Source organism: Helianthus annuus, chromosome 11 (genome assembly GCF_002127325.2).
Source record: "Helianthus annuus cultivar XRQ/B chromosome 11, HanXRQr2.0-SUNRISE, whole genome shotgun sequence".
Taxonomy (NCBI): domain Eukaryota; kingdom Viridiplantae; phylum Streptophyta; class Magnoliopsida; order Asterales; family Asteraceae; genus Helianthus; species Helianthus annuus.
In genome coordinates this window covers 158950833-158966435 of record NC_035443.2, presented here as the reverse complement: position 1 = coordinate 158966435, position 15603 = coordinate 158950833, and the positions used below count along the sequence as shown (strand labels likewise).

The window sequence follows — 15603 nt, the reverse complement described above, 5'->3', positions numbered from 1 at the left end:
AAAGAAAAAGGGGGACGTCAAGTGTATTGGATACAAAAAATGTCCTCCCCCAATGAGCCACAATTATTCAAAACTGCCTGATGACGAGGATATGCCCCGTTTTGAACCTACTGTGCCACTTGCGCGAGATGACTTTGCTGCAGGCCTCGGGTTCAAAACTGGTACATCTTCCTCGGAACAATCAGCTTCTGAGAATGTGGAAAATTCATCGTGTGAAAAGGAACAGGGTCCTCCCATCATCGAGGATGCTGACTCTTCAGACGATGAATCTGAAGAGAATGAGAAACCACAGCCTAACTCGGTTACAACAGATATTCCTATCGAGAATCACATTCTGTGTGATCCACCAGTGAAACCGAGTAAGACTGAAAAGTCAAAGGCAATGGAATCCCTTGTAGTTAGCCCTGAAGGGAATAACTTGTTGTATACGCTCAAAGGAGATAGCAAGATTTACTCTGACAAAGATTTTTCAATCAAAAATGTAAATCAAGATTTAATTGAGAAAATTTTTGAAGGACGAACTGATAAGTTTTTGGGAAACAAAGGTAACAAAGTGACGGTCACTCAATGTGAACCAATTCCGTGTGAGATAATTAGAAAACAATACGGAAACCAAAAACTAACAGTTGAGCGAAAACAACAAGTGAATTCTGGAAAGGGTAAGGGCCAGGTACAAGAAAAGAGGGCTCAAAACAAGAACGCTCAAGCACCAAAGGCTCAGCAGCCTAAGACTGAACAACCAAGGGTTCAACAACCTAAAGTTGAGCAGTCTAAGGCTCCTCAACCTAAGGCTGCACAACCTAAAATTCAACAATCTAAGGTTGGGCAACCTAAGGTTCAAAGGGTGCAAAACAAAAGAGCTCCAGCTAAGAAAAGAGAACAGAAAGTGAACTTTGTTGGATCAAAGGGTACGGACAAACTTGAAACATTTCAAAATAAATCTAACATTGATTTTGTAAAACAAGTTAGAATTTTAAAACGAAATGATCAGAACAATTATACCCAACACACAAATGGATGTGACTTAGGTCCAAGCACATCTAGATCACAAAGTTCAGTGTCTGGTTCTCCGTCTGGTTATCAACATGTTTCTCCGAGGCTTGTAGAGCGGAGAATGTGTTTTGAATGTGGTACAATTGGACATATAATTCGAAATTGTCCATATCTTCATAAGTTGAAAGCAAAGGTTGATGATCCCCATGAACAACATCATGCCGCCCAAGAGAATAGAAAAGGCAAACAGGGCGAAAACAAGAAAAAGGATCGGAAGATAAACTTCGTGAAATCAAGAGGGACTGATAAAATTGATACTTTCAAAAACAAATCCAACAAGGATTCTGTTAAACAAAGTAAAATTTTGAAAAGAAACAGTCAAAACAACTATACACAACAAACAAACGGTTGTGATGTAGGACCAAGTACCTCAAGATCACGAAGTTCATCATCCGGCTGTTACAGTTATGATACTCCGAGGTTTGTTGAGCGGAGATCATGCTTTGAATGCTGTGAGTATGGACACATCATTAAGAATTGTCCATATCTCACCAAGAGAAAGTCAAAAGTTGATTCCCCCCATGGTAACAATTACCATAAAAGACCTGTTTCACCAAAACAGGACCCTCGTTTTGTTAAACAACGAGAAAAGAAACAGAAAAAGAAACAAAGAAAAGAAGTTGAAAAAGTTTTAAAACCGGAGGTCATCCAAACAAAATCTGTTAAATCAGATGTTAAACATGAAAAACAGAAACAGATTTGGATACCAAAACCGGTAACTGTTTCAGGGGGAGCTGCATCAATTCCGAATCATCGGGAAATGGATGTTACAATTCTTGATGATGACGGACGACCCAAGTCTGTGAAGGCTTGGGTCCCCCTCTCCAACTAATCTCTGAATGAGTGTGCAGGATGTTCCAGGAGGAACTATTAATAGTTTTAGGATTGTTGATAGTGGAGCGTCCATGCACAAGATTGGCGACATACTACTCCGAAATATTGTTATATCTAGGAGAATGTTGTTGCTATTGATGGAGAGAGAGAGGAAAGAAAAAGATGAAAGAATGTGGTTGAATGAAGTTGCAAAATTCGACCAGATGAAGAACGCGCCAAAATTTTGGTCGTTATGGTTTTTGATCAGGAAAGACTCCAATGAAATGTGTGCGAATGCCTTGGCATGGATTGAACATCCGCACAACAATTCTGAAAGAGAAAGACAGAGACCTTCGCTGGTGCAATGTTGAAGACCAGCCGGACCGGGAGGTTTATGATCTTGTTGCTGTCAAGAGATTTCTTAGTAGCTACAAAATCGACTTTGAAGTCCACACCGGGTGGATATCCAGTTTGAGAGAGTGCTCAGATTCCTTGCAATGCACGAAGCAGTTGCAGGATACGGTTTTTAAATTTCTAATCTCTCCTATACTTGTTGATTTTTAAGTTGCTATATGAATTCTATCGTCTTGTACAGCACTCTTTGGCCTGACACGTTGATCTCGAATATCACCTCACACGTGATTGTTTCTTTATGAAACTCGTCAATGTTGTTATGGTCCGCACCGCTTACCGACGTGCCAACTGATTTTCCCAAAATTCGATAAATCTTTTCTGATAAAAAACTTAATTTGGGTAACCGGCATTAAGGTCAAGCAAGAGAAAACCAACATCGGAAAATCATTTTTGTAAATATCTTTGTGTTTTAAATTTATCTTAGTTTATTGATTTTAGGGGGAGTAAATCCAAAAAATCTGAAAATCCAAAAACATTGAAAAATTTCTAAAACACAAAAACAATAGAAAATCAAAAATGAGTTTCCTGGCGAGCAAAAGAGAAAATGATAGTACATCAGTGGTCTATCCAAACCTCCGTAAACCTTAAATGAAAAACGATAAGCAGCTCTATATAAGATGTATCGGTAGGCTCACAATCATTTTAAAGTGTGCAGGGTGATATAAATCTTAATCGACTGAAGACCAGGTGGGAACCATTCATTGGCATATGGTCTTAGTACTGAAATTTCGTTTGATAGATTGCCGAGGTTCTGAGATATTCGGTCTTTATGCTGCTTATCATCTGGGTATCATGGTTGCATCTTTTACCGAAAAATAACGGGGACGCAAGTCTAGATCTTCCATGATACTATACTTACGTGTACATAATACATATTGCATTCGACCTCAATAAGTGATCAACAATCACATGTCCAAATCAAATAAGTGATAAAATATCACATTTATCCGGGTGTCAAGTTCGTCTCTCTGCTGTACGGAAGTACTGACCTGTTCACGGACTTGCACCTGTGCCCTCATGCATATGAAAATCAAGTTCCTCATCAATAAGTGATTATATCACAAAGGGCTTGTTTTTCAAATCAAAATAAGTGAGTATCTCACAATTTATACGGTCAAACAGATGATAATCGGTATACTCACCGGTAAGATGAACCCTCGTGCATACCTTGATACGGGAATGTGTCGTGATATGGATGAAAACCGGTCGGTAAGTATAAATCATACCTTAACGTATCCCCTTGCCATAATTACATCTGATAAGTTGAGCTTAAGTGGACAACAATACCGATAATTGTTATAGGATGCTTATTTTAATGTTAACTAACTGAACAACAAGAGTGTTTTGGCATGACCGTACACTGATATGATTCTCTTTCCCTCGAAACTCGCAAAAAGAATGTATGTATATATTTATTTACTGCTTTCAGTATTTACATTTAGAAAAGTCAAAAATTCTAAAAAGATTTTAGGTGTGTTTTAATTTAAACTTTATAAAAGCCAAAAAGATTTTATTTCTATTTTATTTTCGATCGTACGATGTTGGAACTCGAGTCTTCGTTGCCTGAAACCTGAACGAAAACCGAAATGACTAAATCTTCATAAACGGTCGAAATTTGCATGTTTTGAAAGTTGAAATCTGAAATTGATAAATTTATTAAACTTTCAAACTGTCGGACGGTGTTTGATTGTGACATGGTCATCCGTGTGTCAATTGTTTATGATTAACTATATTCCAAGCAGTTGTTCTCATTACGCGTTTAGATTTCTTGCATGTGCAGATTCTAAAGGCAAGGAGAACATGGTCGATGACAAGCTTCGGAATGAAGACACGACGTGAAGGCACTCAAATGATGAAGATGATCGAGTTGCCGCTGACCATCGTCAACACCACAAGGATCTCACTTCATAAAGATAAAGTATTTCACGAGCCTAACTCAAGTGGGAGCTTATGTTAAGGGGGAGTTTGTCAACACACTTCCTATATGATACGGGTAGCTTGTTGATACACTCTCTGCTCTCAAGATGTGAAGACTTTCAAGATCCTCCGACATTGAAGACATCAAAGGCGAATCTTGTGAGTAGTGTCCAAGGGGGAGTTTGTTGATACATATTTGTGGACACGACTCACGGAACGAGAACTCGAAGACCAAAGACCATCGAAGTTCGAGATGAGTTTACAACTATAGAAGATAAAGACAAAGCTACAGCCAAGGGGGAGTTTGTTGATGCACTTGTGTCTGTACTTTGTCTGTATTCGGTCTATATGTAAACGATGTCCTTGTCAGTCCTGTAAGTTGACCAAGTCAACCGTCCTCCTGGTTTGACTTGGACCAACAGTTAGAAATATGTTTGTAAAGTGTCTGAGTCGAAAGGTGGGACATCGAAGGATAATGTATATCCTAAGATGAGCTCGAAAGATGTCCACGAAGGATATTGTTGAACCTCGAAGGATATACCATCCTTCGAGGTAAATATAGATCCTTCGAGGCAATTGTAATCGACAGATGATCTTTCGATCACTCTGTTTGATCCTTCGGTCAGACATGTTGTGCTGGGTATATAAATACCCATGTAGTGTGTTGTTTTAAAAGGAGACTTGGGAGACTTGAGAGACTTGAGAGACTTGTGAGATAGATGCACACATAGAGAGAGTTTGAGAGCATTCTATCAAAACACACACACACACACTAGAGAGTTTGCAAGTTAGATTTGTAAACATTGTGCTTGTAACCGGAACCTTCATTCGTATTAATACAGTGGTGTTAATCGGTGAACCCTTGTGTGTTTGTGTTTATACTTGTCTCAACCCGGTTTGCTTGCTAGCTTGGATTCCGCACTCGCTAGTGGGTTTGTATAACAAGGTTTGAGGTTCGTCATCCTCCGAAGAGGGACCTACAAGTATATCCAACCTGACAACGTGGAAAGGAGAAATGTTTTCATCAAATATCTCTCCAATACATTAATTGTGTTCGATCTCTATTAAAAAGAACTCACTAACTTGCGGTTGCGGTGGCATACAACACAAAGTCTCATCACTTCGGGATGGTTAACAACTCAATTTCAAAAGTTGTATTAGAATCTATTCAAAGAAATTTTGCATAGCCCACATACAATACAACCATAACATGGAAAAAACAATACTTTTTTACTTTGATGCAATAAAATTACCTAATTTGGAGTAGACAGAATGAAGCAAACTTTGTTAATTCATCTTTTAACTTAGCTCAAAAACAGAACATGGGGCCCCAAAGGGAACAAAAAAAGGTTAGGGGATACCAGGTTTCGATCCTAGTATCTCACATATGCTATTAGGAGTGCTAAATCATCTGAGCTGCACCAACATTTTTTATTTTTTTGGCCTCTATATATTTTATTTATACATATAAAATGAGAATATTTTTTTTGGGCCCCTAAAAGTTTTGGGCCCAGAGCGGTGGCACACCCTGCACACCCTCTGGGCTGGCCCTGTATGAATCTTCCATGTTTTCAAATTTAAACCTAACTAAGCTAAAATCAACATTTTTTTTTCACAGTTTTGGGATTCTGATAATCAGATCATCCAAACTCGAATTTAGGTGAATCAAATCGCTGAGAAAACTCAAGTATTATTTTTTTCACATCTCATATATAATGATTTCTAGTTCTCATCATTCTTATTTTGACCGGTTAAACACAATTTCGTTTAATTCAAAGTTCTCATAACCTTATTAGAAGGATTAGTCTTAATGAGAGACATAACCCAAAACTTCATTATATTGATTTTTGAGTAACCACACCAGATTCATTCACAATATTCACACCAAAACTTCATTAAGTTTATTTTCTTTTTTTAGCTCTTTAGACTCAATTTTTATACCCCCTGGACCATTCAATTTTTTAGTTTTATTCACAATATTCACAACACTAGGCATTCAGTTTCAGCTTTGACTCCAACTAATTACTCTTGCTAATCCGCCCTTACAATCTTGTTTATCGCATCTTTCACTTGTATCTCTAAACAATAGCGGGTCACCAATACAACTCATAATGCGACAGATACATTTCATTCCTTGTAGCCTTTTCTTTCTCTTATCAAGGAACTCATGCATACAAGTGGACACAAAATCAGAGACATTCAAACTAGGCTGCAACAGAGGAAATAAGTGTATACATTTTCTCCGTGAACAGGCTCCATATTCGGATCATTCTGTGGCGCCATGATCATTGAGAGATGGATATTATTTGAGGCTGCAACTTAGCGAGATTAGTATGTGATCACTATGACATTTACATTTTGACGGCTTGTAAATTATGAGATGATAGTATGTCTATTGTGTATTGAACTTTTAGGTTATATATTGAGTAAAAGAGCTAAAAAATAGCAAAATAAACTTTTGCTTTTCGGTTTTGTGTTTGTTTATTGATATGTGCTATGCACTTTTACGTTCTCCTTTTGTAATGTTTTGATAAGAACATAAAATTTAAGGATTTGAAGGTGCAAATTAGCTCATTGCAATCCACATTTGGTTCAATGTTGCAAGTTGTATCCATTTGAAACAACCTTATTTTGAAATGTCTAAAATCCCAAAACTTGACAAGGTTAGTTCACCTTATTTGACCAAGTTTCAACTTGTTCTTTGACCATCTTTGACTTTTATCCAACTTACGCCAAAATGGCTAATCATCTAAACAGGTAAGTGGACCAAGTTTTTATCAAAATAGGCTTAAAGTTTTTCACTAAAAGTACTAGACAAATTCAAAAACAACTAATCAAAAAAGAGGTCTTAATTTTAACTGGATCAAATGAACTGGCTAAATTTTAGCTCGATCATAAAAAAGCCACCGAATTTTACCCGGCACTAAAAAAGAGCAGACTAAATTTTAGCTGGTTATATAACATGCTACTTAAAATTTAGCCAACTCTTTTATGATTCTATTAGGCTAAAGGGTCTAAAGGGTATGGGGAGCATGAGTTGGGTCATTAATGCCACATAGGATCATCAATGGATTGCTACACCATCCCCTTGCTTCATCCACCATGATTGGCATGGATTAAACCATGACAACCATGAGCCTACTTTCCTTTTTCAATATTTCATTTTCCTTTTCCACAAAAGTAAACTAAAATAAGAAAATGGTGGTTTGGGTCATGACCACACCCTTAGGGTAGTGGTTTTGGATGATAGATTAGAAGTAAGTGACATGGCGCTGATGTGGAGGATTATGGTGACATATGAGGGTCATGACCACACCCTATAGCCTTATAATTTAGCTGTTTTGTTACATGTGTATTGTTTTGATTGGATGTTTTTGTGGACACGTCAAAATTTTCAAGGTTTTTTTATGTTCCGGCTAAATGTTAGTCGGCTCTGCTTATATGGCTTTTTCTAATTAGCTCTTTTTGGAGTTTTCTATTTTTTAAGAGCATTCACATTCTATCCATCAAAATATGTGAGTTGGAGTTTTTATATTATAAAGGGTATAAAAAGTGGTTGTGAGTGGAGAAGAGAGAAAATGTTACTGTTCATCTGTATATTTGAGGGGACACTGTTCACCCACTATAATTTTTTTAATATATATTGAAAGTGGTTGTGAGTGAAGGGGAGAGAAAAATGTAATGATAATATTATTTAATTGAAAGGGAGAGAGAAAAAGTATTTGTTTTTAGTGAAAATATATTAATATAGGAGTTGTTTTTTAGTGGAATGTATGTATAATTTGATGGATTGGATGTGAATGCTCTAAGTGCATAAATTTTACCTTTATTTTGATAAAAACTTGGATCCACTTGCCTATTTTAGCAGTTTTCCCCATATTGGTATTAAAATAGTTATATGCAATATAAGTTTACTGTATTAGAGCATTCTCATCCAATCTATCAAATTATACATAAATTTCACTAAAAAACAACTCCTATATCAATATATTTTCATTAAAAACAAATACTTTTTCTCTCTACTTTTCAATTAAATAATATTATCATTACATTTTTCTCTCTCATTCACTCACAATCACTTTCAATATATATTAAAAAATTATATTGGGTGAACAGTGTCCCCCCAAATATACAGATAAACAGTAATATTTTCTCTCTCCTCCACTCACAACCATTTTTTATACCCTTTGTAATATAAAAACTACCCCTCACATATTTTGATGGTTTGGATGAGAACGCTGTTATATATCCTAACCCAAATATCTTCCACTTATCATTTTAAGGTGTTACGTATCTCCTAATTGTTCGATTTCGTCAAGGAATCTACCCTTGAAACAACTACAAGTAAGATTGCTTTCTCTAACTTTCGGGCTCTCATGTTGCGTTAGAGCCCTTATGGTTATTTTGTTGGTCCTTAATCCTTAATGTACGTGTTCAATCTCATTGTTTCTCAATTGTAAGCAGCGACGGACCTAGAAAATATTTTCAAGGGTTGCGATCGAGGGTTTAATTAAATTCTTAAGGGGTGTGACGAAATTTTACCTTATAAAATACACTATTTTTTTTTTTCAAGAGTTCGTGTCCTACCTAGGTCCACCCCCTGATTGTAACAATATATCCATTATCAAGGCAACTACCATTTCTACCGCCACATGCTACCTTATGCACGCGAAGGCTTGTGAGGATAATCAACATGCCTTTGTCCCTTTGGCATTTGACACGTTCGGCTCCTTGGCGCCGGAGGCGGTTCGGTTCTTGGCTAGAGTTCAGCGTGTGGTCCACAACAACTTTTCAGCCCCTCAGGGGCGAGGCTTTGTTTTTAGTAGATTAGGGTTTTCTATTCAGAAGGGGATGGCGGCGCAGTTTTTTGCCCGTCTACCTGCTATTCTTATGTAATTTGCTCGGATGATTGGAATAAAATATTTTTATAAATCCATTCTTATGGCAAATCTAAACCATTAGGGCTGTAAACGAACCGAACGTTCAGCGAACAGTTCGGGAACCGTTCGGCGGGAAGTTCGTTTACGTTCGTTTGTTTAATAAATGAACGAACACGAACAAGAAATTTCTTTCAATTAGTTAAATGAACGAACATGAACAAAGGTCACGTTCGTTCAATTGTGTTCGTGAACGTTCGGTAATGTTTTCGTGAACATTCGTTCAAGTTCGTTTGTTTATGCCGTTCATGAGTTTTTTTATACTTTACTAATTTTATCTAAAATTTTTATATTTTTTAACTTTTATTTATTTTATCATCCTAAAAATTAAAATAGAAAACGTGATTCCCACCGTGCTTATGCATCGTTCCCCTATCCTTTCTCAATATTCACATTAACAAACACTATCAACTTCTGTTCAACTATTATTGCTTCAAGTTCCAGCGTTTATTCCTCCGCCATCCACCTGCTAGACTACGTCGCTTTTGTCGATTTTATTTGTGTTTTGTTCGTGAACCGTTCGTGAACACGTTCATTTCCTTAATGAACGAACACGAACATAAAATCTCGTTCGGTAAATGTTCATGAACGTTCGTGAACAAACGAATGAACACGAACAAGGGCTTGTTCGTGTTTATTCGGTTCGTTTACAGCCCTATAAACCATGTGTGACCTTTGTAACTTTCTTAATTGTTATGAAGGGCCTAACAAATGACATAACTCCCTTTAAACGAGAACTTTCTATATATAATGGTTTACATAAAATAGATTGAACCCTTCTTGTTATTAATACTAATCAAATAGGCTTTATACAATCTATACTATATAATAAAAGAAACTAGATTTGGGACACATGTTAATCAGGGAGAGCATCTAAAACCAAGTTTTTTTTAATCTTAAAAAAAATTAACTTAGATTAATTGTTTTCGAAATAACTTACAAATAGTTTCCAATTTTTTAGGAACTACCGGAATTAAAAATTGTGTATAAATGTTTATATAATTATTAAATCCGATTTTCAGGAACTACCATAATTAAAGATTGTTTATAATATTTATAAATTATTAAAGTCATTTAAAGTTGTAAGTTACTACCTAATTTAACTTATCTTTAAAAATAAAAAAGATGATTCTAATATCATATAACAATAAAAGATTATTCTGTGTGTCAGAAAATCTAAAAATTTCTCACTACAAATCTTATTTAGGTTCATCGTTTTTTTAATTATTTTTGAGCTTTCATGGTTGTCATCTCTAACTTATAAGTTATAACATCAGACAACATAACCAATGATGCCTAAAACGAATAGAAAACCAAACTGAACCGAAACGAAAAAACATATATTTTTATGTTTAAGTTTAAGTGTGTTTAACCCATGCTATTATATTATTAATTTTATTCTTGAATATTAAGTACTTATAATAAAAACATTAAGATGTTTATTTATAATTGAGATGATTTATTTATTGTCTATAACAAAATTTAATATAAAAATTAAACGATGTTCAAATATTATAAAAGAAAAGGTCCTAATAAAAAACTTTGAAGAAACATAAAAATAGATTAGAAGGTTAGGTTTATGTAAATATTTTTAGTTAAAAAGATTAAGTATAATAACTTAAATGTAACCATATAAGAAATATTCTTAAATTTGAATTATGATTTTTTATTTTTGAATTTTACTTACTTTTGTTTCAAAACCCGTAATAACCGAAAAACTGAACTGAACCGGTGTAAAAACCGAAAATACCAAAACCGAAAAAACTGAAACCGAACGGTTTTGAAAAACCAAAAATCATTCTATTATTTTATTATTTTGTATATAAAATTTATTTATTCAACTCGTGTAATACACGAGGTTATAACTAAAAATATTTACATAAACCTAACCTTCTAATCTATTTTTATGTTTCTTCAAAGTTTTTTATTAGGACTTTTTCTTTTATAATACTTTGAAGATTGTTTAATTTTTACATTAAATTTTGTTATTTGTTATAGACAATAAATAAATCATCTCAATTATAAATAAACATCTTAATGTTTTTATTATAAGTACTTAATATTCAAGAATAAAATTAATAATATCTAATAGCATGGGTTAAACACACTTAAACTTAAACATAAAAAATATATGTTTTTTCGTTTCGGTTCAGTTTGGTTTTCTATTCGTTTTAGGCATCATTGGTTATGTTGTCTGATGTTATAAGTTAGAGATGACAACCATGAAAGCTCAAAAATAATTAAAAAAAAAGAATGAACCTAAAGAAAATTTGTAGTGGGAAATTTTTAGATTTTCTGACACACAGAATAATCTTTTACTGTTATATGATATTAGAATCATCTTTTTTATTTTTTTTATTTTACAATGTATCATCTATTCACCCCGTGTGATACACGGGGTTATAATCTAGTATTATATATAAAGTAGTTAATACAAGGAATAAGGGTATACGGGGCGTAAATCGGGGAGTGCCGCGGGGAGTGATTTTGCCGATAGGCAATGTGCCGCCGTTCAATCGGTGAGTGAGAGAGGGGGATGAAACCGGTGGCGGCTCACCGAGAGAGAGGGAGGAGAGAGAAGGCGCAGGTCCAATCACATCTTTTCTTTTTTTTTTTTTTTTTTTTTTTTTAAAAAAAAAAAAAAACCAATTAACCTAAGAGGGGAGTGGCGCCATCAAATTGGGGTGTTAGGGGAGTTTAAGAGGGGAGTTGACGTGGCACACGGGGATTGGTTTGGCGTAAGAGAGGGGACTCACCTATTAGGTGAGCACCCCCTTCACCCTAAATCAAACTACAATGCCGGTATTGACTTTAAGAATTAAGACCAATAAAAGAATTAACAAATAATTGTGCGTTGAAAATCAAATATACAAGCAACCAAATTCAAACTCTCAAATCACCATAAACTGAGATAACGGCGACAACATCATGTTCCCCCAATTAAAATCCCAACCCGCCATACAACTTGACGGCGTTAACGGCAAACTAACCGTCTCTAACAACTTTTCCTTCTTCACAACTACCTCCATCTCACTCTCATCCCTCATTCTTTTCCTGCACCCACTGCCGGAAGTTATGATTAAAGCTTCATTTCCTCCAGTTAACTCCTCCTTTAAATTCTCAACCTCTAGAGGAAAATTCAAAATCGCTTTCGAACCGCGCATCTGAAATGCGGCTCTATCATACGCCTTAGCGGCATCAACACCAGTATCAAACGTCCCCAACCACACTCTCGCACCGCTACGCTTCGGATCTCGAATCTCGGCTGCGTACTTTCCCCAAGGCCTTCGTCTTACTCCTCTGTAGTGTACCTTCACCTCCTCAGCGGACTCTGATTTCTCCGAATTGTTATTCGAGTGAGAGTTTTCGGTTCTCTTGTTAACGGATTCATGTACCGTAAGGTTTATTGGGAAATCAGATATGTGTTGTTCCTCAGAATAATCAGAAACTGATAGATCAGATTCAGAAAGAAGGTTATTAGGGGTTTCGTATTCACTGAGAAGGTGTTGTCTAATGAAATCAAGAGCTGCTAGTTCATCAAAAGTTGACATTGATAAGAAAGGTCGAAGATAAGTTGTGAGATTTGAAGATGAGAGTAAAGAAAGAGTGGAAGGGTTTATATATGGAATGCAAGAGTATGAAAGTGAGCTTCGGGAGCAGGTTCGTGGACCCAAGATGGAAGGTGTGGTGTGAAATTGGATAAGTAGACTATTATGACCTTAGACTTATTTTTTTCAATCATTAAAAAAATAACTAATTAACTAGTTTTTATTTAAGATAATAATATAATTTTATTTTTAATATTATTATAAAATTTTAAAAAGAGAAAAATGTCCGGGTAGTCCCTGTGGTTTGCTCCGATTTCACCTTTAGTCCCTAAATTTTCAAAATTACAGTTATAGTTCCCAACTTTGTCAAATTCGTTCTCGAATGGTCCCTGGCGTGGATGAGGGTTAGTTTTCTCAGTTAAGTGAATGTGAAATGACAAAAATACCCTTAGGTAGTGTTTGGTATGCTGGAATGAGAGGCGGAATAGAATGGATCATTATAAGGGAATAAAGAAAAGGGTGTTTGGTTGATCAATGGAATGGAATCACCCATTCCATAAGTCATTTCATTCCTTCAAAATCATTCCATCCACCCCTCATGTTTTTTTTTTCATTCCATCATCTCTTACATCATTCATCAACAACACCACAACCCACCACCTTCGCCACCACCCACCACCACCACCACCATCACCACCCACCACCGACGCCATCGCCGCCACCCCCAACCCGCTTCCGTTATCACACCCCCAAAATCCACACGCGGAGTACCACCGCTAGGGAGCGTGACATGACCAGGATCAAGCCACCAATCATATCGAACACATCATTTAATAATAAAAGTAGATAATGTAATTCAACACGACATGATTGATGTTCAAAACCAAACATAGTTTAAGTAGCGGAAGCATGTAAGTAACCCAACATAGTTAATAGTTTTAAATGTCATAACAGTTCAACATAGTAATCACGATCCTTGTCCACAACGACCGCGCCTCCAGTGCAAGCTCCATAAGTACCTAAGGTCCTGCAAGGCATGCAACAACGAGTCAACAACTAGTTGAGCGAGTTCACAGTTAACAGTTCAGTAATAGTATAGTAGTATGTTCGTTCGTTATGTCATGTATCGTATTAGTTTCCATCGCGGCCTCCCAGGCAGGTATGCGAAGATATTAGGGGATGTTCATCCCGAGTATTCTAGACTAGGTTTATCTGTATCGCGGCCTACCAGGCAGGTGTGCGAAGATTAGTAAATTTCAGTTCGCGGCCTTCCAAAGGCAGGTGTGCGAAGTCAGTCATAATATCGCGGCCAACCCTTGGCAGGTGTGCGAAGATCAGTTCAATAAGTGTTACTAGTCTAGTCGTAGTTCTATCAGCGGAGTATGTACAATAGTTCATCAAATCCCATTCCCACCCGGGAACCCCATGCCTTGGCTGTGTGAACTCACCTTGGTTTGCTCGGTATGCTATGCTCTAGGGTTTATCAAATGTCTAAGTCCGTTACACACGACCTAGGATATGTTGCACATGATACAATGTAAGTGTTCCAAATAATTAGGGTTTACAAGTCGCTGAAGTCTAAACAGTTGTGATCCGTGTGCGAGTTGTGTACAGAATGGTATAATAAGAATTATTCTCACATATAGAATCATGCGGTAACATTCAATAGCATGCAGTCATAAACAGAACACACGGTAAGCTCTAACACATGTATTTACAGGTAAACCGTCATCCTTCACTTATAACTCAGACAACACTAATTCAATCAAACCTTGAACATATGTGTTATCAGCAAAAAGATCAGATCATGTCTATTAATCATAAAACTTGGACCCTAAGCACAACAAATCCCTGACATACCTCCCCCCCTACAAACTCGGACTTAGTGTCTTTTCTTTACAAAAATTCGGACTAGGGGTGGGGGTTTGGGGGCCATAAACTCGGACAATACAAGGTGACAAAGAACTCGGACAGGTGGGGGGGGGGGGGTTAGGGGCCAAGAAACTCGGATAGGGAGGCAAAGGGTCACAAGGTCGACTTCATGTCATGCATACAAAACTCGGACCAAGGTGGCCTTTAAAAGTCGGATCCCCACCTTGTTCTTATGCCAAACTCGGACCACTCTCCTATGTTTAAAAGTCGGACCCCATGTCCCACATAAAATTCGGACCACATCAAATCTTGTTAACAAAAATTCGGACCTCCCATGATTAAGAAACTCAGACAATGACAAGCAAAAACTCGGACTCCCCCCTTTGCTAGGGTTAAACATCGGACCACAAAGGCATCATTAAGAAACTCGGATAGCATGTTATAGACATAAACATCGGACAATATGTTTGATAACAAACTCGGACCCTTGCTAAACTTATAAAACTCGGATCCCTTAACTTGTTTTAAAAGTCGGACATATATCAACACTTAAAACTCAGACAAACAAGCAATCACAATTGAAACAGTTACGTTCTATTATTCCATCAGTTACGTTCTAGTATTCATACAATCCAAAACCCTAATTTTTTTATGCATCTGAATAGCGATAAATCCAATTTCTGTATCAAACATTCTACAAATCAAGTATCCTAACCATCAAGCAATGATTACACAATGATCAACATCCATTGAAAACACAGAACTATCATATGATGAACTAGGGTTTTCAAGAATTACAAACTTCATGAATTAAGGACAATCAAACAATCAATCAACATTTAACATCAAACAATGATTAAACAATTACCTTGATTGATTCTGAATGGATGGGAAGATTAAACTTGTTGCAAGAGACTTGTGAATCCAAGAGTGATGAGAAGATGGTTGTAGAGAGGATTAGAGAATGTGAGGGTACGTGTTTTGATTCTTGTGATGATTAGTGAATGATTAGTGAAATAGATTAGGGTTAAGTATGGTTTAATTTTCAC

The 15603-nt window shown here is 36.4% G+C and overlaps 1 protein-coding gene across 1 annotated transcript; it reads right to left on the bottom strand.

Moving 5' to 3' along the window:
* Nucleotides 1-11962: 11962 nt before the first annotated feature.
* On the bottom strand, nucleotides 11963-12877 carry LOC110890862 (ethylene-responsive transcription factor 5-like). The gene has a single exon (XM_022138512.2). It carries the CDS (start codon nucleotides 12683-12685, stop codon nucleotides 12026-12028), a length of 660 nt encoding a protein of 219 aa, XP_021994204.1. The 5' UTR covers nucleotides 12686-12877; the 3' UTR covers nucleotides 11963-12025.
* Between the last annotated feature and the right edge of the window lie 2726 nt (nucleotides 12878-15603).

What these genes read in the sequence shown, in the direction of transcription:
- LOC110890862 (XM_022138512.2), bottom strand. Translation starts at nt 12,685, where the DNA reads ATGTCAACTTTTGATGAACTAGCAGCTCTTGATTTCATTAGACAACAC.